The sequence below is a fragment of the Trachypithecus francoisi genome, unplaced genomic scaffold (assembly GCF_009764315.1).
Source record: "Trachypithecus francoisi isolate TF-2019V2 unplaced genomic scaffold, Tfra_2.0 Contig01676, whole genome shotgun sequence".
Lineage (NCBI taxonomy): Eukaryota > Metazoa > Chordata > Mammalia > Primates > Cercopithecidae > Trachypithecus > Trachypithecus francoisi.
The window spans coordinates 1,548,634-1,573,363 of NW_022681448.1; the positions used below are offsets into that span (position 1 = coordinate 1,548,634).

The 24,730-nt window shown below is 44.4% G+C and overlaps 1 protein-coding gene and 1 pseudogene across 6 annotated transcripts in view; one reads left to right on the top strand and one right to left on the bottom strand.

Annotated features, from left to right (window-relative positions):
* PSPC1 (paraspeckle component 1) overlaps positions 1–24,730 on the bottom strand; it is a 112,719-nt gene that overhangs the window by 68,450 nt on the left and 19,539 nt on the right. For all 5 annotated transcript variants that reach the window (XR_004433848.1, XR_004433847.1, XR_004433846.1 and 2 more), the window contains exons 3-5: positions 24,156–24,251; positions 16,473–16,669; positions 5,605–5,689 (exon numbers count right to left, since the gene is read on the bottom strand). Coding sequence is in view for 1 of the 5 variants with exons in the window: in XM_033197157.1 (XP_033053048.1) it covers positions 5,605–5,689; positions 16,473–16,669; positions 24,156–24,251 (378 nt within the window). In the remaining 4 variants the exon portion in view is untranslated. The remainder of the gene's footprint in view (positions 1–5,604; positions 5,690–16,472; positions 16,670–24,155; positions 24,252–24,730) is intronic.
* Positions 12,677–13,174, top strand: LOC117075122 (annotated as a pseudogene). The gene has a single exon (XR_004433857.1). The product of XR_004433857.1 is annotated as an NADH dehydrogenase [ubiquinone] 1 beta subcomplex subunit 7-like (transcript).

Here is a 24,730-nt window from a genome sequence, read left to right on the forward strand (position 1 = left end):
CTTCTGTTCCAAGAACTTATCCAGAATCCCACATTGTATTCAGTTGTTATTTCTCCTTAGTCTCCACCAGTCTGTAACAGTTCAGTCTTTCTTTCACGAACCTGACACTATTAAAGAGAACTGATGATTATTTTGTAGAATGTCCTTAAATTTGGGTTTATCTGAAATTTTCTCATGACTGGAATGATTATACATATCTGGCAAGAATATCACAGAAATAATGTTATATCCCATTCAGTGAATCCTATCAAGGGGCTCCTGATGTCAACTGTCTTATTACAGGTGATACAAAATTTAGTGTTTGGTTACGGTGGTGTCTACTGGGTTTCTCCACTTTAATATTTTTTCCATTTGTACATAATACAAATTTGAGGCTATGCAAAAAGCCTGTTTCTCAAGTTTCTGCCCACCAACTTTGGCATCCATCAAAAAAGTTTGTCTGTAACAATTATTATTAAAGATCAAGGTACCAGCTATGTTCACTGCTACTGAAGCTTCTAGGGCCTCTCGGTAGAAAAAGCCACAACACACAGCACAAGGGGCAGGCACGGTGGCACATGCCTCACAGCACAGGGGCAGGCACGGTGGCACATGCCTCACAGCACAAGGGGCAGGCACGGTGGCACATGCCTCACAGCACAGGGGCAGGCACGGTGGCACATGCCTCACAGCACAAGGGGCAGGCACGGTGGCACATGCCTCACAGCACAAGGGGCAGGCACGGTGGCACATGCCTCACAGCACAAGGGGCAGGCACGGTGGCACATGCCTCACAGCACAAGGGGCAGGCACGGTGGCACATGCCTCACAGCACAAGGGGCAGGCACGGTGGCACATGCCTCACAGCACAAGGGGCAGGCACGGTGGCACATGCCTCACAGCACAAGGGGCAGGCACGGTGGCACATGCCTCACAGCACAAGGGGCAGGCACGGTGGCACATGCCTCACAGCACAAGGGGCAGGCACGGTGGCACATGCCTCACAGCACAAGGGGCAGGCACGGTGGCACATGCCTCACAGCACAGGGGCAGGCACGGTGGCACATGCCTCACAGCACAGGGGCAGGCATGGTGGCACATGCCTCACAGCACAAGGGGCAGGCATGGTGGCACATGCCTCACAGCACAGGGGCAGGCATGGTGGCACATGCCTCACAGCACAAGGGGCAGGCATGGTGGCACATGCCTCACAGCACAAGGGGCAGGCATGGTGGCACATGCCTCACAGCACAAGGGGCAGGCATGGTGGCACATGCCTCACAGCACAGGGGCAGGCATGGTGGCACATGCCTCACAGCACAGGGGCAGGCATGGTGGCACATGCCTCACAGCACAGGGGCAGGCATGGTGGCACATGCCTCACAGCACAAGGGCAGGTATGGTGGCACATGCCTCACAGCACAGGGGCAGGCATGGTGGCACATGCCTCACAGCACAGGGGCAGGCATGGTGGCACATGCCTCACAGCACAGGGGCAGGCATGGTGGCACATGCCTCACAGCACAGGGGCAGGCATGGTGGCACATGCCTCACAGCACAGGGGCAGGCATGGTGGCACATGCCTCACACCACAGGGGCAGGCATGGTGGCACATGCCTCACAGCACAGGGGCAGGCATGGTGGCACATGCCTCACAGCACAAGGGGCAGGCATGGTGGCACATGCCTCACAGCACAAGGGGCAGGCACGGTGGCACATGCCTCACAGCACAGGGGGCAGGCACGGTGGCACATGCCTCACAGCACAGGGGCAGGCATGGTGGCACATGCCTCACAGCACAGGGGGCAGGCATGGTGGCACATGCCTGTACTATCAGTGCTTCAGGAGGCTGAGGCAGGAAGGATCGCTTGAGGCCAGGAGTTTGATACCAGCCTAAGCAACATAGCACAATCCCATCTCTACAAAAAAACAAAATTAAAAAATTAGCTGGGTGTGGTGGTGCACACCTACAGTCCCAGCTACTTGGGAGGCTGAAGCAGGATTGTTTGAGGTCAGGAGTTTGAGGTTACAGTCAGCTATGATTGCGACACTGCACTTCAGCCTGAGTGACAGGACAAGACATTGTCTCTTAAATAATTTTTTTTAATTAAGAATAAAATACAGTATATGTATACATATTAACCCATACATAAACACACGTCTATATTTCTGCATGTATTTGTCAATATTAAACACCACAGAATTTATACGTCTGATTCAAATCACACTCACACAGGATTTTAACGTTAGCCGCTCATCTTTCTCTAATAATGAGAAACCTGAGTCTCATTATCCACAATATACAGCCATACCTTGGTATGTGCAGGGGACTGGTTCCAGAACCACTCCCAGACACCAGAATCCACTGATACTTAAGTCCCTGACATACAGTGTAGTATTCACATATAACCTATGCGTATCCTCCTACACACTTAAAAGCATCTCTACTTATAATACCTAATACAATGTAAAGACTATGTAAACTTTACACTGCAGCGTTATACTGCGCTGTTTACGGAGAATGACAAGTAAAAAAAAGTCCTCCTACACACTGAAAAGCATCTCTAGATTACTTATAATACATAATACAACATAAAGGCTATGTAAATAGTTGTTATACTGCACTGTTTAGAGAATGATAAGTTAGCCGGGCGCAGTGGCTCACGCCTGTAATCCCAGTACTTTGGGAGGCTGAGGCGGGAGGATCATGAGGTCAGGAGTTCAAGATCATCCTGGCTAAAATGGTGAAACCCCATCTCTACTAAAAATACAAAAAATCAGCTGGGCGTGGTGGCAGGCACCTATAGTCCTAGCTACTTGGGAGGCTGAGGCAGAAGAATGATGCGAACCTGGGAGCTGGAGCTTGCAATGAGCCGAGATTGCGCCACTGCACTTCAGCCTGGGCGACAGAGCAAGACTCCATCTCAAAAAAAAAAAAAAGAGAGAGAGAATGACAGGTTAAAAAAGTCTGTTCATGTTAGTATATACACAATTTTTTTCCCCCAGATATTATCAATCCACAGTTGGCTGAATCCATAGATGTAGAACCCACAGATATAAAAGACTGTGTGTACACTGATCTGTTCATGTAAAAAGTATACACACAAAGAAGTTTCACAACTACTAGCCCATACGCCTAACTAGCTTACAGAATTTATGTATGGTTCTTATCATTAGTATTATGATATCCAGTCAAGATACTATTTTCCAGTTATTTAAGTTCCTTGTTTTCTTCCCTATCCCCTTTCAATGTGATGATGTTATTCATTTGTAAGACAATTAGGTTAATTTGTTGTATTTTTGTATCCTATTTTGGAATCCACCCCTCATATTCTGTTTGGTTTTAATGATTTATTTTTTGCTTACATGAGGGGTAGGTACAATTTCAAAAAGCTTAGCTGTCATCTCTAAGTTTTAAGAGGAAAAAGTTGGATTCAGGTAAGACTTTATGTTAGGGGAGAGGAGGTTTCCTCGTCTGTTAAAACTAGAAAAGATCTGGCAAGGAGTGGTGGCTCATGCCTGTAATCCCAGCACTTTGGGAGGCCGAGGCAGGTACATCACCTGAGGTCAGGAGTTCAAGACCAGCCTGGCCAATATGGTGAAGCCCTGTCTCTACTAAAAATACAAAATTAGGTGGGCATGGTGGCGCAAGCCTGTAGTCCGAGCCAGGAGGCTGAGGCAGGAGAACCACTTGAACCTGGCAGGCAGAGGTTACAGTGAGCCAAGATCGCGCCATTGCATTCCAACCTGGGCAACAAGAGCGAAACTCCATCTCCAAAAACAAAACAAAACAAAACAAGAAAAACGGTAGAAGAGATTTGAACATGTATGTATAAAAAGGAGAAAAGAAGTTTTTAAAAAGGTTCCTGAGGAAGGCACATTCATGATGTTGAGAGTTGTAAAAAAAAAAAAAAAAAAAAACATAGTGGTGCTCAAGCTTTCAGATATATCTGAATACTGGAGGATTCCAGGTGGCTGGGCCTCACCACTGTTGTTTCTTATTCAGCAGTTCTGCAGGGAGGCGTGAGACTACATTCCAACAGTTCCCTAGGTGAAATGTTAATGCTGTCTGTCCAGGGAAGATAATTTAAGAATGAATTGGGTACAGTGAAAGAAATCATATAGAAATATTTATAAATTGATAAACTCAGGTACAAAGTTTGAAAAAATACATCAAAATATACAGAACATCACCTATCTGCTGACCAGAGAAACTTCAAATTTGTTCATGGTTTTTCACTTTTTTCTTTACTTTTACTTCCCCATGAACACCTTATTTTCTTTTTTTTTTTTGAGACGGAGTCTCGCTCTGTCACCCAGGCTGGAGTGCCATGGCATGATCTCGGCTCACTGCAAGCTCCACCTCCCGGGTTCATGCCATTCTCCTGCCTCAGCCTCCCGAGCAGCTGGGACTACAGGCGCCCAATACAATGTCCAGCTAAGTTTTTGTATTTTTAGTAGAAACGGGGTTTCACCGTGTTAGCCAGGATGGTCTCAACTTCCTGACCTCGTGATCCGCCCGTCTCAGCCTCCCAAAGTGCTGGGATTATAGGCGTGAGCCACCGCGCCCAGCTGAACACCTTATTTTCTTACCACAAGCAGTTTATATTTTTAAAACAAATACTATTTTCAAAACCAGATTTCTACGTTTGCTTTAACTATCATAGCTTTGTTCACAGTATTTCCTAACTAGTATGATTTTTGAACCTTTGAAGAGTAATGTTTATACCATTATATTTTGCAATTAAATACCACAAGCACAAGGTGAGCTATCAATGTGGGTTTATACATCTTGAATTAACCACTCTTCCAAACGTCCTTACTTAAACCTAAAAGATTTCAAGCTAACCATCACGACTGTCTATTTTGTACTGAGATTTTAAATTCCCATGACCCTTTTTAACACGGAGTCAACTTCCGGAAATCTTTTTTTTTTTCTTTTGGAGATGGAGTCTCGCTCTGTAGTCCAGGCTGGAGTGCAATGGCAATATCTCAGAACACTGCAACCTCCACCTCCCGGGTTCAAGCGATTCTCCTGCCTCAACCTCCCAAGTAGCTGGGATTACAGGCGCGTGCCACCATAGCCAGCTCATTTTTTAGTTTTAGTAGAGACAGGGTTTCACCATGTTGGCCAGGCTGGTCTCGAACTCCTGACCTCATGTGATCCGCCCAACTCAGCCTCTGAAAGTGCTGGAATTACAGGCATAAGCTACTGCCCCTAGCCTCAGAAATCTTGTTTAAACATTATCAGAAGCACAAAGTTACATAAAGATATTCATAGGAGAGTTATACACATAACAAAATAAATAAGAGCAATACAAATACATCCATCTCTGGAAAAATGGATATTCACAGCATATTCTTACAATAAATTACACATAATAATACCTAAAACCCTTGTTTAACTTCAAAGTGTTCACATTCAAAGTGCCCTTAGCCAGCTAAAAAATACAAACAATAGCAAATAATTATGCTGCATTGTGAAGGAACTCACTGTATGTGGTTAAAATGGACAATTTTTCTATTTTTCCCATGATACTCAACTTATACAACTTGTAACAGGTGGTGGGGAATTTTTATTAATAAGACATACAATTCATGTTTCTTACAATGATCTTCTTTTACCTTAGTTGTATTTGCTTCCGTTTTTGCAACTCTTGGTTTCTGAGTTCTTCCAAGCGTCTGAGTTCTTCTTGACGCCTCATTAGATCTATAAAATAATGACTGCACATTAATATTTTTAGTTTCCCTTTCCATATTTTTATACAAATAAGCATAGAAGTTCTCCACCACTGGCAATATATTGGTATATTACTCATTTTATAATAAATTATAAGCTGGCTAATTAATCAAATAAATATCTTTTCTGAGCACGTTTCTTCATGTATATATATGAGTATTCAAGTTCATTCTTGGCCAGGTGCAGTGGCCCACGCCTATACTCCCAGTACTTTGGGAGGCCAAGGCAGGTGGATTACTCGAGGCCAGGAGTTCAAGACCAGCTTGGCCAACAAGGCAAAACCACAACTCTACCAAAACTACAAAAATTAGCTGGGCATGGTGGCATGCACCTGTAGTCCCAGCTACTCAGAAGGCTGAGGCAGGAGAATCACTTGAACCCGGGAGGTAGAGGATGATGAGTCGAGATTGTGCCACTGCACTCCAGACAGGGCAAGACTCCATCTCAAAAACAAGTTCATTCTTGTTGGGGGAAAAAAGCGTAATAAACTCATCTTGGCTGGGTGCAGTGGCTCACGCCTTTTAATCCCAACACTTTGGGAAGCCCACGTGGGCAACAGAGTGAGATGACTCCACCTCAAAAAACAAAAACAAATAAATAAACAAAAATTCATCTTTGGCTGGGCGTGGTGATTCAAGCCTGTAATCACAGCACTTTGGGAGGCTGAGACCGGCAGATCACAAGGTCAGGAGATAGAGACCATCCTGGCTAACACAGTGAAACCCTGTCTCTACTAAAAAATACAAAAAAACTAGCCAGGAGAGGTGGCGGGCGCGTGTAGTCCCAGCTACTCGAGAGGCTGAGGCAGGAGAATGGCGTAAACTCGGGAGGCGGAGCTTGCAGTGAGCTGAGATCCGGTCACTGCACTCTAGCCTGGGCGACAGAGCCAGACTCCATCTCAAAAAAAAAAAAAAATTCATCTTTATGTCAATAAATTAAAATAGGTAGGCTGGCTTGTGCCTGTAATTTCAGCACTTTGGGAGCCTGAGGCAGGCGGATCACTTCGGCCGAGGAGTTCGAGATCAGCCTGAGTAACGTGGTGAAACTCTGTCTACAAAACATACAAAAATTAGGGCCAAGTGTGGTGCCTCACGACTGTAATCGCAACATTTTGGGAGGCCAAGGCAGGTGGATCACCTGAGGTTGGGAGTTCGAGACCAGCCTGGCCAACATGGCGAAACCCCATCTCTACTAAAAATACAAAAATTAGCTGGGTATGGAGGTGCACGCCTATAAGTCCAGCTACGTAGGAAATTGAGACACAAGAATCACTTGAATATGGGAGGCGGAGGTTGCAGTGAGCCAAGACTGTGCCACTGCACTCCAGCCTGGGTTGCAGAGTAGAACTGTCTCTAAAATAAAATAAAATAAAATAAAATAAATTGTAACTGTTTTCAGCAGCAAATGCAAAGCCCAAACACATGCTTTCACAGACACCAGCAGAGAGCACTTAAGAACCAGACCAGATAAACATGAATCATGACATAAAACCCAAGGAACCTCCCTTGCAACACAATTAGCATGAAATTCCTCCCTCACTAAACCAATGTCTTATGAAGAAGAAGAGTGAGGGGAGAATTCCTCAAAGAAGAAAGCAAAGATAAATGCTGATATAAACAAGACTTTTCAACAACAAAAAAGCATTTCCAACATCACCAATCCCTGCCATATCAAGAATAGGGGGGTTCCAGAGTAAGATAATGAAAAGTACTTTTGTATTGCACATCTGAAAAGTAGTGTATAAACTTTCCATGTTAAAAATCTCCAAAGCTAAAAGTCTTTGCCTGTCATTTTGTACAAAATTATGTATGTATCCATGCATATATTTTAAAATAATAAAATGTTAAAATACTCTGGATGGCACAATTACTGGCTGCTTTTATTTTCCTTTTCTCTTTATATCTGAAATGTCTAAAGTGAACAAATTACCTCAACTGAATGTTTCTTAACAAATCCCTATACTCAAGAGTTGACACATATAATACTACAGCTAAAGTTAATCTAAGGTACCAATAACCCAAACTTCGTAACAATAGCAAGACACGCATCATAACCATAACAAGGTAAATATTGTTATCCCCATTTTACAAATTAAAAATAGACATTTATAAATTATGGAAAAAAAAAAAGGATTCAGATAGATTACAAAGTTGCCCCAGCTATTACATGATTCGACTGGGATGCCTGGCCAAACGTCTCCTTATTGCACAGCTCTTTCAAACAAGTCTGCCAAATCTAGTTGATCAGACTCAAATGGAAAACTTAAAAACATGCATTTGGTGATGTTGCTAAGGAAAGTCTGTTTTGGTATATGAGACAGGGCCGAGGCAGTTCTCATAATAGATAGGCCCATAGAGAAAACACTAAATTTTTATCTTAAAAAATGTTAAACATGACTGCAATTATTTTGAATCTTTATAACGTAAGTTCTTAACCTTAAATGCTCATTAGAATTACTTAAAAATCTGACGGGGTACAGTGGCTCACACCTGTAATCCCAGCACTTTGGAAGGCTGAGGCAGGCAGATCACCTGAGGTCGGGAGTTTGAGGCCAGCCTGACCAATATGTAGAAACCCCGTCTCTACTAAAAACACAGAAATTAGCTGCGTGTGGTGGTGCACGCCTGTAATCAGAGCTACTCAGGAGGCTTAGGTGGGAGAGTCGCTTGAAGACGGAGGTTACAGTGAGCCAAGATCGTGCCATTGCACTCCAGCCTAGGCAATAAGAGCGAAACTCCATCTCAAAAAATAAAAAATTACTTAAATACTTTTTTTTTTTTTTCTCTCTCTCAGAGACAGGGTCTCACTCTGGCACCCAGGCTGGAGTAGAGTGGCATGATGGTAGCTCACTACAGCCTCAAACTCCTGGGCTCAAGCCGTCTTCCCACCTCAGTCTCCCAAACAGCCAGGACTGACAGGCTATGCAATTTAACAAAGCTGCTTTTAACCTCTCAGACCTTATTACCTTAACCGTTAACACTGGTATAATTAGCTCAAAGACTCCAACAATCAAATTCTCAAATAAGCTCAATCACCTAACACTTAAAAGAACTGTAAACTTAAAACTAGCATTTTATGCTTACTAAATTATATATATTTTTAAAGCTCCTAATACCCAAAGTTGCTGAAATTTCACTAAAGCTTACACGTCTGTACATTGTCATGATCATATCTTTCTAGGGGAAAAAACTGTAAAAAGTACATAACTAGAGATATCTTTTTTTTTCTTTTTCTTTCTGAGACGGAGTCTCACTTTGTTGCCCAGGCTGGAGTGCAATGGCGAGGTCTTGGCTCACTGAAACCTCTGCCTACCGGGTTCAAGCAATTCTCCTGCCTCAGCCTCCCGAGTAGGTGGGACTACAGGCGCCCGCCACGGCGCCCAGCCAATTTTTGTATTTTTAGTAGAGACGGGGTTTCACCATTTTGGCCAGGCTGGTCTTGAACTCGTAACCTTGTGATCCACCCACCTCGGCCTCCCAAAGTGCTGAGATTACAGGCATGAGTGCACAGTACCTGGCCAACTAGAGATGTCTTTATCTTTTGATCCAGGGAATTACACTCAGGAATTTTTCTTAATAAAATAAAACAAAGCCATCCACAGACATGAAGGCATCATCTACAGTATTACTTATTACTTACTAAACCCAATAACACTGTGAAATGCTTTCCTGGCTGGGCATGGTGGCTTACCAAAGTGGGAGGCTGCCTCGGCCTCTAAAAGTAATGCCAGCACTTTGGGAGGCCGAGGTGGGTGGATCACTTGAGGTCAGGAGTTTGAGACCAGCCTGGCCAACATGGCAAAACACTGTCTCCACTAAAACTACAAAAGTAAGCCGGGCAAGGTGGCACATGCCTGCAGTCCCAGCTACTCAAGCAGGCTGAGGCAGAAGAATCACTTGAACCTAGGAGGCACAGGATGCAGTAAGCAGAGATTGCACCAACGCAATCCAGCCTGGGTGACAGAGCAAAATTGTCTCTAATTAATTAATTAATTAATTAAAATGCTGTCCTAACAAATTTAATGATAAAATTACATGAAATTATATGCTATAATTTGAACGCATCATAAATACAGGTACAGAACAAAGGAATATAAACAAACTAAAATTGTGATTGTTAGACTGTGAGAATGTTTTCTCAATTTAAAATTGCACAAGTCATGAAAACTGAATGTGTAACTTCTGCTCTAACAATTCTATTTTCTAAAAATATTAGTCTCGTCTTTTTTTTTTTTTTTTCAGTTTTTATTTTACCTCTGATCTGTCTGGATTTATGACACTGAATTAATTTTTTTTTTTTTTTTGAGACGGAGTCTCTCTCTGTCACCCTGGCTGGAGTGCAGTGGCGTGATCTTGGCTCACGGCAAGCTCCACCTCCTGGGTTCAAGCAAGTCTCCTGCCTCAGCCTCCGGAGTAGCTCAGACTGCAGGCGCCTGCCACCAGGCCCAGCTAATTTTTTTTGTATTTTTAATACAGATGGGGTTTCACCATGTTAGCCAGGATGGTCTCGATCTCCTGGCTGCATTAATATTCTTTAATCATAAACCTCATATGTATTTAAATCTTAATATCTCAAGTAGGTTCAGGCATGACTGTTCTGTTCTTCACTTGTCTAAAGTTTATCCTCTCTTGATTTCTTTAAGAAAGGCTCAGAAAAACATATCTCCTTTATTTTGTTTTGTTTTTATGGTTTTTTTTTTGAGACGGAGTCTCACTCTGTCGCCAGGATGGATGCAGTGGTGCGATCTCTGCTCACTGCAACCTCTGACTCCCTGGTTCAAGCGATTATCCCGCCTCAGCTACCCGAGTAGCTCACACCTGTAATCCCAGCACTTTGGGAGGCTGAGGCGGGTGGATCACGAGGTCAGGAGTTCAATGTCAGCCTGACCAACACGGTGAAACACGGTCTCTACTACTGATGCAACAATTAGCCGAGTGTGGTGGAACACAGCTGTAATCCCAGCTACTCAAGAGGCTGAGGCAGGAGAATCGCTTGAAACATGGAGACAGAGGTTGCAGGGAGCAGACACTGCGCCGCGGCACTCCAGCCTGGGCAACAGAGCCAGACTCCGTCTCTAAATAAACAAACAAACAAATAGATAGATAGATAAATAAATAAATAAATAAAAGTAAAAAAAAACCGTAATGGAGCCAGGCGCAGTGGTTCACGCCTATAATCTTGACACTTTGGGAGGCTGAGGCAGGTGGATCACTTGAGGCCACGAGTTTGAGACCAGCCTGGCCAACATGGTGAAGCCCCGCCTCTACTAAAAATACAAAAATTAGCCGGGTATGGTGGCTCATGCCTGAGGGAGGAGAATCACTTGAACCTGGGAGCCAGAGGTTGTAGTGAGCTTAGACTGCGCCACTGAACACCAGCCTGGGCAACAGAGTGAGACTCCATCTCAAAGAAAAAAATTTTTTAATGTAATGGGAGTTGAATCTTGAAAGGACTAAATAATTATCAGTAAAGTATAAATGATACAACTATTATCATAAGGTACCCATGTGTTCAATAAGAATCCGCATTTACAGCTGGGTGTGGTGGCTCACGCCTGTAATCCCAACACTTTGGGAGGCTGAGGAGGGCGGATCACTTGAGGTCGGGAGTTCGCGACCAGCCTGATCAACATGGAGAAACCTTGTCTCTACTAAAAATACAAAATTAGCCAGGCATGTGCCAACATGCCTGTAATCCCAGCTATTCAGGAGGCTAAGGCAAGAGAATCACTTGAACCTGGGAGGTGGAGGATGCAGTGAGCTGAGATCACGCCACTGCACTCCAGCCTGGACAACAAGAGTGAAACACCATTTCAAAAAAAAAAAAAAAACCAACATTTGCAAAAATTTTCTGATACATGCATATATATTCTTTGCAGCACTGCTTTTAAAAACAAACTGAAAAGAGAAATTGTTACCAAAAGAGGATGAACCAAACTATACCCATATAAAAGAATATCATACGGCCATTAAAAATATAAGGCAGGTATTTACATATATATTCATGTAGAAAGTAAAAAAGGTACAGAAAAGGTAAACAGCTTTTTCTTTTTTTTTTTTTTGAAACAAGGTCTCGTTCTATCACCCAGGCTGGAGTACAGTGACATAATTACAGCTCACTACAGCCTCAAGCTCCCAGGCTCAAGTGATCCTCCCACCTAACCCTTCCCAGGTAGCTGTAACTACAGACACATGCCACCAGGCCCGGCTAATTTTTGTACTTTTGGTAGAGATGGGGTCTCACTATGTTGCTGAGGTTAGTCTTGAACCGCTGGACTCAAACAATCCTCCCATCTCAGCTTCCCAAAGTGCTAGAATTACAGGCATGAGACACTGCACCCAGCCAGTTTGTTTGGTTGTTATGATTTTTGGGTTTTTTGCTTACTAATACACAGAAACATCTGATGACATATGCAGAATTTTTTCATTAAAGGACACGAAAGAGACTTAAAATACAGAAGAGTGATTCCTACAAAAAAGGAGAAGGTAGTGAACAGGGGGACAATTTTTCTGTATTGTTTGAGATTTCTCCTTCCATGATATGTCATGATACATGTTTCTGTGGAACCACACAACTTAATCAATTACAGTCTTTCCTCAACCTGAACGCACCCTTAGAAATGCTGGATGAAATATAAAATTGTAGGCCAGGTACCGTGCCTCACACCTGTAATCCCAGCACTGTGGGAGGCCGAGGCGGGTAGATCACTTGAGGTCGGGAGTTCGAAACCAGCTTGACCAACATGGTGAAACCCCATCTCTACTAAAAATACACAATTAGCCGGGCGTGGTGGTGGGCACCTGTAATCCTAGCTACTAGGGAGGCTGAGGCAGGAGAATCGCTTAAACCCAGAAGGCAAGAGGTAGTTTACAGTGAGCTGAGGTTGCACCACTGCACTCCAGCTTGGGCAACAGAGCAAGAGTCTGTCTCAAAAAAAGAAAAAAAAAAAAGGACTGTAGCCATGGGGGCGCACCTGGTCCGGCGCTACTTGGGCGATGCCTCGGTGGAGCCCGACCCCTTGCGGATGCCAACCTTCCCGCCCGACTACGGCTTCCCCGAACGCAAGGAGCGGGAGATGGTGGCCACATAGCAGGAGATGATGGACACGCAGCTGAGGCTCCAGCTGCGGGACTACTGTGCCCACTATCTCATCCGGCTGCTCAAGTGCAAGCGCGACAGCTTCCCCAACTTCCTGGCCTACAAGCAGGAGCAGCACGACTGGCACTACTGCGAGCACCGCAACTATGCGATGCGCATGAAGGGGTTTGAGCGGGAGCGGAGGCTGCTCCAGCGAAAGAAGCGGCGGGAGAAGAAGGTGGCAGAGTTGGCCAAAGGCCAGGGACCCGGGAAAGTGGACCCCCAGGTGGCCCTGTAGGGGGTGCACTCCCCACTCTATGGACCAGTCAAATAAAAGCCTTCAGGCCCCTCAAAAAAAAAAAAAAAAAAAAAAAGAAATACAAAATTGTAGAACAAATGGGAGGAAGTTGTAACTTTTTAAATTTTAAACAAACTAAAACTGAAATTCACCAACTGCAGACTTTTGATGAAATAAGTACAAGTACTTCAGCACAAGTGAAACCAGAAGCAGGGAGTGGGATGCAACAGGCAATGTGATTTTCTAATATTATAAACTAAGATATTGTTAACAGGGGCTTTATTTTTATTTTTATTTTTTTTTATTTTTTGAGACGGAGTCTCGCTCTGTCACCCAGGCTGGAGTGCAGTGGCCGGATCTCAGCTCACTGCAAGCTCCGCCTCCCGGGTTCACGCCATTCTCCTGCCTCAGCCTCCCGAGTAGCTGGGACTACAGGCGCCCGCCACCTCGCCCGGCTAGTTTTTTGTATTTTTTAGTAGAGACGGGGTTTCACCGTGTTAGCCAGGATAGTCTCGATCTCCTGACCTCGTGATCCGCCCGTCTCGGCCTCCCAAAGTGCTGGGATTACAGGCTTGAGCCACCACGCCTGGCCCGGGGCTTTAAATGAACACACAATAAACAACAAAACTTAAACTCATGGGAAATAACTCTGCAAAATTACTCTACTTCAAACATCAAAATACCTTCAGGCAAAGTTTTCTACGAGCTCAAGAAAAAACTGAAGTCTGAGGAAATGTTCTTTGCCATCAATATATCCTCAGTACCTCAGACGTGTCTCCCGTAACTGACATTAAAGATGTGCTAAATTAGTGAATGTTATACCACTGTTTGTCTGTAGCATCAACACAAATCTTTAGTACAGATGCTTCCATATCTAATCAACATTATTTCCTAACTAGGGTACGACTATAGATAGGTGGGAAACAGAATGGGAGAGAAGTGCCTAGCAGGCTAAGAGAAAACAATTCACGTTGAACAGAAGGGCTAGGGCAACCACAGAGCCCAGGAAATTTCCAGATGATTCTAATGTGTAATAAAATTTCAAAACCACTGGACTGGACAAACTTTAAGATCTCTTGGCCGGGCATGGTGGTTCATATCTGTAATCCTAGCACTATGGGAGGCCAAGGTGGGTAGATCACTTGAGGCTAGGATTTCAAGACCGGCTTGGTCAACATGGAGAAATCCCATCTCTACCAAAAATACAAAAAAAACTGGCCAGGCACGGTGGCTCATGCCTGCAATCCTAGCACTTTGGGAGGCTGAGGCGGGCGGATCACCTGAGGTCACGAGTTCAAGAGCAGCCTTGAACTCGTGGACAACATGGTAAAACCCCATCTCTACTAAAAATACAAAAAATTAGCTAAGTGTGGAGGCACACACTTGTAATTCCAGCCACTTAGGAGGCTGAGGCAGGAGGATCACTTGAACTCAGGAGATGGAGGTTGCAGTGAGCTAAGATCACACCAATGCATTCCAGCCTGGGTGACAAAAGTGAGACTCCATCTCAAATTCAAAAAAAGCAAAAAAATTAGCCGGGTGTGGTGGCACGTGCCTGTAGTCCCAGCTACTAGGGAGAGTGAGGCACGAGAATTGCTTCAACATGGGAGGCGGAGGCTGCAGTGTGCCAAGATCATGCCACTGCACTCCAGGCTGGGCGACAGAGTGAGATTCTATATCAAAAAAAAAAAAAAAAATCTCTCTTCCAGCTCTAACAGCTAATGAATGATTCAGTACCTTTATCACAAATAACAACTTGCAAATTTTCCACAAAATAAAAGACAGTTATCTTGGAGTCAGTTATCCTGGAGTCTCGCTCTGTCCCCCAGGCCAGAGTGCAGTGGCGTGATCTCGGCTCACTGCAACCGCCACCTCCTGGGTTCAAGTAATTCTCTGCCTCCCATGTAGCTTGGATCACAGGCACCCATCACCACATCCGGCTAATGACAGTTTACCTTTAAATCTACTGTAAGATATAAATGAACTCAATTTTGTTAGAAGAGTGAACATACAGAACTACTAAGCTTACGGTCCAAATTAAATCAAACCACCTGACTAGTTTCTATTGTTTGCTGGGCTCGATTTTGTTTTAACATACGTGGCATCAGCACAGTTACTCAATGACTTGATCATAACTTCTTAATAAATATTTACTGAATAGTGATGTATGCAATACTAGAACACACATGCCAGGAAAAAAAAAAAACCTACACTTCATTCTAAAGTAAATGAGAATTTACCCAAAAGGATTTAGAGAAAAATCATCAAATTTTCACCTGCTAAAAAAAATAATGAATCTAGTATACAGAATGGTTTAAAGAAAGCCAAGATTAAATGACAGAAACGTTCAGCAGGAATGTGGCTGCAGAAATTCAGGCAGGCAGCTGTGGTACCTTGATCTCTGGGGACACTCAAGAGAAGGTAAATACAAAAAAATCTGATGGGCATTGTGGTGTGTGCCTGTAATCCTAGCTACTCGGGAGACTGAGGCAGGAGAATTGCTTGAACCCAGGAGGCGGAGGTTGCAGTGAGACGTTATCGTGCCATTGCACTCCAGTCTGGGCAACAGAGCAAGACTCCATCTCAAATATATATATACTTGCCAATTACTAACTTTTCCTAAATCCCCATATCCATCTGTACACATGAATCTTTTTCATCTCTACCAGATTATCCATCTGTACTCTTTCAAACATGTAACAATAATCTTAAACAGCCAGCATTTGTCCAAATTCTTCTTCTCATCAAACAAAAAATCCTGTATGTGCCATGTCTACCTACCAAAATTTGCCTGCTATGTTTCTGTTTGTCAAGAGAATCATGTATTTGGTACTGGCACAATTTAAAACCCTCAGATTACCTCCAACAATACTACTTGCATAAGTAAAACTAACTTTTTAATTTTTTTTCTTTTTGAGACAGAGTTTTGCTCTTGTTGCCCAGGCTGGAATGCAATGACGTGATCTCAGCTCACCGAAACCTCCGCCTCCCAGGTTCAAGCGATTCTCCTGCCTCAGCCTTCCAACTAGCTGGGATTACAGGTGCACACAACCACAACTGGCTAATTTTGTATTTTGAGTAGAGACGGGGTTTCTCCATGTTGGTCAGGCTGGTCTCAAACTCCTGACCTCAGGTGATCCAGCCGCCTCAGCCTCCAAAGTGCTGGGATTACAGGCGTGAGCCACCGCGCCCGGCAAGTAAAACGAACTTTTAGTAAGTTGTGTTTTTTTCTAAGGGAAGTTATCTGGGAAAAGGGAGACTTTCATACCTCATATCTCTAAACTCCTAAATGGCACTTTACACAGTAGTACATGAATGGTACACACACTTAAGGGGAAAAAAAAATCATACCACATCTACATGAAAATCCATGTTTACCTTGCCTCATTAGCATTAATTGGTGCTCATGCCTAGCTGCTTCCATTTCTGCCTCCAGTTTCTCTTTGGCTTCTCTGATGTTTCTATCAACCTGCTCACGCTGCTGCTTTTCCATTTCATCAAGAGCCTTCCATCGCGATGCATACTCAAATTCAAATGTCCCAGGTTGAGCAAAACGTGGCGGTTGTTCCCTTTCCCTAAATTAACATTAAAACATACAGAAATGTACGCTTAAAAGGTAAAACAACAACAAATGAGAACAAGCACTTACAATGTCCAAGACACCATGTGAAACACCATGTCTATAAGAATTACCTCGTGACAATATTGTGATTACAGGCCTGAGTTTAAGAAACTGCCCAAGAATGTTCAACTAATAATGGAACAATGATTCAAACTTGCATAATCTGATGCTACAACCTGCATTATCCTAACTATTATTATCTGCAAAATTTCTGCTTTTGGAGGTTTCATTTTCTGATCTTCAGTCAATAAAATATTTTACAGGCCGGGCGCAGTGGCTCACGCCTGTAATCCCAGCACTTTGGGAGGCCAAGGCGGGCAGGTCACGAGGTCACGTGATCGAGACCATCCTGGCTAACACGGTGAAACCCCGTCTCTACTGTAAATACAAAAAAATCAGCCAGGCGTGGTGGCGGGCGCCTGTAGTCCCAGCTACTTGGAAGGCTGAGGCAGGAGAATGGCGTGAACTCCGGAGGCGGAGCTTGCAGTGAGCAGAGATCCGAGCCACTGCACTCCAGCCTGGGAGACAGCGAGACTCCATCTCAAAAAAAAAAGAAATACTTTACAAAGGAAAGTCTGGAACATATGAATTAACTGTCTGGATCAGACGTTTTTACTAGTAAAACCAGCTAGATTTTATTGAGTGTTACGTGCCAACTAATTGGGTAGGCCCCAAAAATTAAGGCCTAACTTACTACAATTGCAGTTAATGATTTAATACCTCTTTCCCTTTATAGACTATAAACTCAATTGACGACACCAAATGTGGCTGTTAAATGCCACCTCGGCCGGGCGCAGTGGCTCACGCCTGTAATCCCAGCACTTTGGGAGGCTGAGGCAGATAGACCACGAGGTCAGGAGATTGAAACCATCCTGGCTAACATAGTAAAACCCCGTCTCTACCAAACATACAAAAAACATTAGCCGGGCATGGTGGGCGGGCGCCTGTAGTCCCAGCTACTCAGGAGGCTGAGGCAGGAGAATGGCATGAACCCAGGAGGCGGAGCTTGCAGTGAGCCGAGATCGCACCACTGCACTCCAGCCCGGGTGACTGAGCAAGACTCCGTCTCAAAATAAATAAATGAATGAATGAATGAATGAATGAATAAATAAATAAATAAATAAATGCTGTGCCTCAAGTACCTAGAGTACAGTACATACATTTAACATATATTTCTTGAATAAATTAACAAATTACCAAACAAAGGGCTATGAATGTATTTGAAAGTCTTCATTTTTTTCATATATACATATATGTATATGTAAATATTTATTTTAGAGACATATAAAAAATATGACTGATCTCAAACTTCTGGCCTCAAGTAATCCTCATTCCTCAGCCTCCAAAAGTGCCAAAATTACAGGTGTAAGACACCACATCTGGTCCCCAATTTTTTTTTCACTTTTTTGACACAGAGTCTCGCTCTGTCGCCCAGGCTGGAGTACAGTGGCCGGATCTCAGTTCACTGCAAGCTCCGCCTCCCGGGTTCCTGCCATTCTCCTGCCTCAGCCTCCCGGGTAGCTGGGACCACAGGCGTCCGCCACCTCGCCCGGCTAGTGTTTTGTATTTTTTAGTAGAGACGGGGTTTCACCGGGTTAGCCAGGATGGTCTCGATCTCCTGACCTCGTGATCCGCCCGTCTCGGCCTCCCAAAGTGCTGGGATTACAGGCTTGAGCCACCGCGCCCAGCCACACATCTTTTTTTTGAGACAGAGTCTCACAGTATTGCCTGCGCTGGAGTGCAATGGTATAATCTCGGCTCACTGAAACCTCCGCCTCTCAGGTTCAGGTGATTCTCCTGCCTCAGTCTCCCAGGTAGCAGGGATTACAGGCACCCGCCACCATGCCTGGCTTAGTTTTTGAATTTTTTAGTGAGACGGGGTTTCACGTTATGTTGGCCAGGCTGGTCTTGAACTCCTGACCCTGTGATCCACCCATCTCGGCCTCCCAAAGTGCAGGGATTATAGGTGTGAGCCACCGTGCCCAGACTTTCTTTTCACTTTTAAGAATTGTTGGTGGTGGTGGTGTTGCTTTGGGTTTTTGTGAGACAGGGTCTTGCTCAGTTTCACAGGCTGGAGTGTAGTGGCACAATTAAGACTCACTGCCGAGACCAGGAACGGTAGCTCACGCTTGTAATCCCAGCACTTTGGGAGGCTGAGGTAGGCGGATCACAACACCAGGAGTTCAAGACCAGCCTGCCCAACATGGTGAAACCCCATCTCTACTAAAATTACAAAAATTAGCTGGGCATGGTGGCGGGCACCTGTAAATCCCAGCTACTTGCGAGGATTTAGGCAGGAGAATCGCTTGAAACCCAGGAGGCAGAGGTTACAGTGAGCCGAAATTGTGCCACTGCACTCCAGCCTGGGCAACAAGAGCAAGACTCCATCTTAAAAAAAAAAAAAAGGCTGACTGCCGAATCAACCTCCCAGGCTCAACCAATCCTCCCACCTGAGGCTGCAGAGTACCTAGGACTACAGGGGTGTGCCACCATGATCAGCTAATTTTTGCATTTTTTGTAGAGATGAGGTACCACTATGTTGCCCAGGCTGGTCTCAAACTCCTGGAAGCAATGCTTCTGCCTCCCAAAGTGCTAGGACTACAGGTGAGAGCCACCACACCCAGTCAACTTTCAAGAAATTTTTGCAGAAAAGTCTTCAACTAGTCTCGCCTATAACAGCCTCTATTAAAAAGTACTGATGGGGCTGCTGGGCGCAGTGGCTCAAGCCTGTAATCCCAGCACTTTGGGAGGCCGAGACGGGCAGATCATGAGGTCAGGAGATCGAGACCATCCTGGTTAACCCAGTGAAACCCCGTCTCTACTAAAAAAATAAAAAAACTAGCCGGGGAGGTGGCGGGCGCCTGTAGTCCCAGCTACTCAGGAGGCCGAGGCAGGAGAATAGCGTAAACCCAGGAGGCGGAGCTTGCAGTGGGCTAAGATCTGGCCACCGCACTCCAGCCTGGGCAACAGAGCGAGACTGTCTCAAAATATAAATAAATAAATAAAAAGGTACTGATGGGAAAACAATCCCCACTCCATGAATAAAAGCATAAATACCTTGCTACAAATGTAAATTTAAACTTTTATTCTGGGGTAGGGAGGTGAGGAGGGGTGGGTATGACAAATCTGGGAGAGAGGCTGGGAGAAGGCTGTCACAGAGGGAAAGATGTAGTAACAAGAGAGGGAAAGATATTCAGAAGCATATGAAGAAAAATCAAAGACAGCCATGATCCTAGGGACTCCATATCTGAAAAACCTACTTGGATTTTTTTCTTTTTAAAGCACCGACTGTAAAGTGGGAAAGAGTGGGAGGATCTACCAACCACTAATTTTTCTAAAAGAATTGTTTATTGGTCAGCAGTTCCTAAGTCAAAGATTGACTATATTTTTAAATTATTTATTTTCTCTCACAGGAAAAAAACACTGAAATAACATGCTTTTTTGAAGTTACAAGTGAATTTGAATCTTGGCTCTTATGCTTTGTGAGCATTTTCTTTTTCTCTCTTTTTTTTTTGAAACATGTCGCCCAGGCTGGAATGCAACAGCACGATCTCAGCTCACTGCAACCTCTGCCTCCCGGGTTCAAGTGATTCTCCTGCCTCAGCCTCCCAAATAGCTGGGATTACAGGCTCCTGCCATCATACCCAGCTAATTTTTTGTGTTTTCAGTAGAGATGAGGTTTCACCATATTGGCCAGGCTGGACTCCAACTCCAGATCTCAGGTGATCCACCCGCTTTGGCCTCCCAAAGTGTAGGGATTACAGGCATGAGGCACTGCGCCAGGCCCTGTGAGCATTTTCTTCTGTGAATAAATCTTTAGTAAAAAAAAAAGTGGGAACAGAACTAGTTTTTTGTTGTTTTTTTTTTTTTTTTTTGAGAAAGTCTCACTCCAGTCACCCAGGCTGGAGTGCAGTGGCGCAATCTTAGCTCCACCTCCCGGATTCAAGCAATTCTCCTGCCTCAGCCTCCCAAATAGCTGGGATTACAGGTGCGTGCCACCGCATCGGACTAATTTTTATATTTTTAGTACAGACAGGGTTTCACCATGTTGGCCAAGTTAGTCTCGAACTCCTGACCTCAGGTGATCCACCCACCTCAACCTCCCAAAGTGCTGGGATTACAGGCGTGAGCCACCATGCCCAGCCATAACTAGCTCTTATTAAGGTTTGCTGAGATCATTAACTATATAAACAAATATTGTCTATAAAGTCTATTCTTGTAACAACCTGTACTTCTAGTTCTCTAACTCCCAAATCCAAACGTATGCTTTATTTCAAATTTGCAATGGTGACCTATAACAAGGAAAAAGTTAAGTGAAGAGGAAATCACAGGAACCCTTTAAAAAATGGCATTGCGGCCAGGTGCTGTGCCTCACACCTGTAAATCCAACAGTTTGAGAGGTCAATGCGGGCAGATCACTTGAGCCCAGGAGTTCGAGATCACCCTGAGCAACATGACGAAACTCTGTCTTTACAAAAAAATTAAAAAATTAGATGGGCATGGTGGCCCACATCTGTAGTCCCAGCTACTTGGTGGGTACTGAGGTAGAAGAATCACTTGAGACCAGGAGGTAGAGGCTGCAGTGAGCCATGATCACACCATTACACTGCAGGTCTGGGCAACAGGGCCAGACCCTGTTTCAAAAAAAAAAAAAAAAGAGAGAAATCGCATTGTAAAGGATATAAGAATAGCTATTAATTAGGCTGGGTGTGGTGGCTCTCACCTGTAATCCCAGCACTATGGGAGGCTGATGCGGACAGATCACAAGGTCAGGAGTTCAAGACCAACCTGGCCAACACAGTGAAACTCTGTCTCTACTAAAAATACAAAAATTAGTTGAGCATGGTGGCGTGTGCCTGTAGTCTCAGCTACTTGAGAGGCTGAGGAAGGAGAATCACTTGAACCTGGAAGGCGGAGGTTGCAGTGAGCCAAGATCGCGCCACTGCACTCTAGCCTGGGCAACGAGAGCGAAACTCCATCTCAAAAAAAAAAAAATAGCCGGGCACAGTGGCTCACGCCTGTAATCTCAGCACTTTGGGAGGCCAAGGCGGGTGGATCACCTGAGGTCGGTAGTTCGAGATCAGCTTGACCAACATGGAGAAACCCCGTCTCTACTAAAAATACAAAATTAGCTGGGCGTGGTGGCACATGCCTATAATCCCAGCTACTAGGGAGGCTGAGGAAGAATTGCTTGAACCTGGGAGGCAGAGGTTGCGGTGAGCCGAGATCGTGCCATTGCACTCCAGCCTGGGCAACAAGAGTGAAACTCTGTCTCCAAAAAATAAAAAATAAATATGAATTATAATCAATGCTAATGCTAATGCCTCCTCCCTGAAATACTCTCCTCCCTTGCTTCCAGGACACAGTCTGACGGCTCTTCCCCCTATTCCAATGAATGAATGCTCCCTTCTCAGTCGTTACTGATTTGTTCTGATCTTCCAACTCTCTACACACTAGAGAACTCCAAGGTTCAAGGTTTGGTCTTTTGACTTTAAAATATCATGTTCGTAAATCCAGGCAGGACGGTTGCTCTAAATCCTACGTATAAATCCAACTACCTGCTTGACTTACACTGCCAACACCTAGAACAGTGGCTAACACAAAGGCACTCCAAGTTTTATTTATGTAATAAATAAGTGGGCCGGGCGCAGTGGCTTACACCTGTAATCCCAGCACCTTGGGAGGCCAAGACAGGTGGATCACCTGAGGTCAGCAGTTCCGAGTCCAACCTGGCCAACATAGTGAAACCCATCTCTACTAAAAATACAAAAATTAGCTGGGTGTGGTGGCGCAGGCCTGTAATCCCAGCTACTCAGGAGGGTGAGGAACAAGAATCGCTTGAACTTGGGAGGTGGAGGTTGAAGTGAGCTGAGACTGCACCACTGCACTCCAGCCTGGGTAACAAAGTGACACTCTCCTTTTTTTTTTTTTGAGACAGAGTCTCGCTCTGTCGCCCAGGCTGGAGCGCAGTGGCCGGATCTCAGCTCACTGCAAGCTCCGCCCCCCGGGTTTACGCCATTCTCCTGCCTCAGCCTTCCGAGTAGCTGGGACTACAGACGCCCGCCACCTCGCCTGGCTAGATTTTTGTATTTTTTAGTAGAGACGGGGTTTCACCGTGTTAGCTAGGATGGTCTCGATCTCCTGACCTCGTGATCCACCCGTCTCGGCCTCCCAAAGTGCTGGGATTACAGGCTTGAGGCACCGCGCCCGGCCAAGTGACTGATTTTTAAAAACGTAATATGCTCTACAAAAGTAGAGGGGAGGGGAAAATTGGAGGGGAAAGGGAGGTGGGACAGGCAGAGAACAGAACTGGAGGCAGTCCATCTAGGTAATGGGACTATGAAGCCATACTTGTGAAACATTTGGACTGCTATTCTACAACTTTTATTTGGTACGTTCGTTGCACAGCTATTTGAAATGTTTAATAAAGCTTTATAAACTTAAAAAGAATGCAGTCATATAGGCAGTTAATGTAAATATACTTGTATTATTCTAAGTGAAAAGGGCAAAAGAATAAACATACAACATTTTGAAAATGAGCTATTTTTTGCAACCTCTGAAAGTTTTTCCGCTGTGCCAGGTTATTTAACTAGGAATATCCTGCTCCATCCTGGTACACCAAAAGTCTCCTTTTAACCTACAATAGACTTGAAGCATAAAATAAAACTTAAGAAGTATTTTCAGCTGGGTGTGGTGGCTCACGCCTGTAATCCTAGCACTTTGGGAGGCCGAAGCGGGTAGATCACTTAAGATCAGGAGTTAGAGACCAACCTGACCAACATGGTGAAACCCCATCTCTACCGAAAACACGAAAAAATTAGTCGGGCGTGGTGGCACACGCCTGTAATCCGAGCTACTCAGAAGGCTGAGGAAGGATAATCGCTTGAACCCGGGAGGTGGAGGTTGCAGTGAGCTGAGTTCACGCCACTGCACTCCAGCCTGTGTGACAAGAGTAAGACTCCATCTCAAAAAAAAAAAAAAAAGTATTTTCATGTTATCTAGATTTCATTGTTTTTCTGGCATAACTATTATTGAGTGTCCTAGTACCCACCTGCCCCAGTTATAAAAGTAGACATTTCTTAAAAAACTAGTATGTTTTACCCATATGAAAAAAGAACACTATTAGCTAGGTATGGTGGTGCATGTCTGTAATCCCAGCTACTCCAGAGTCTGAGGCACAAGAATCACTTGAATGTGGGACACAGAGATTACAGGGAGCCAAGATCACACCACTGCACTCCAGCCTGGGCAACAGAGCAAGGTAGTATCTCAAAAAAAAAAAAAAAAAAAGAAAACTAGCATTCCATGTAGACTAGACCACTCTATTACCCAGATTATATAAATAAACAGAACACCTCATAATCCAACAATATTTGAAAACAAATGTAATGAATACCCTTAATAGTATATATACAAATTAACTATTAATAAAATCTTACTTATGATATTGTTGAGTTTTCTGCATCAGCTTCTCTGGCAAGCCATCTTCATCATCAAACTGCTCCATGGGTTCCACAATGACTGGACGAGGGGTCCTGGATAGGCATAAAAGCATTCATAAAAATTAACACAGTGCCAAGAATTAATACCTTCTTAAAATAAATGTTTTATAACAATAAAGATATATACTTAGAAAATGTCTCACTTGAGAAAAATGTCTCAGAAGTATCATTTGTACTCATAAAAAGCAGTCAATAGCCGAAGCAGTGGCTCACACCTGTAATCCCAGTACTTTGGTAGGCCAAGGTGGGCAGATCACTTGAGGTCAGGAGTTCAAGACCATCCAATCCAACATGGTGAAACTCCATCTCTACTGAAAATACAAAAAATTAGCTGGGCATTGTGGTGTGTGCCAGCTACTCAAGAGGCTGAGGCAGGAGAATTGCTTGAACCTGGGAGGCAGAGACTGAAGTGGGTGGAGATTGCATCACTGCACTCCAGCCTGGGCAACAGAGCAAGACTCCATTTCCAGAAAAAAAAAAAAAATTCAGTCAATAAACATTTACTGAGTCAG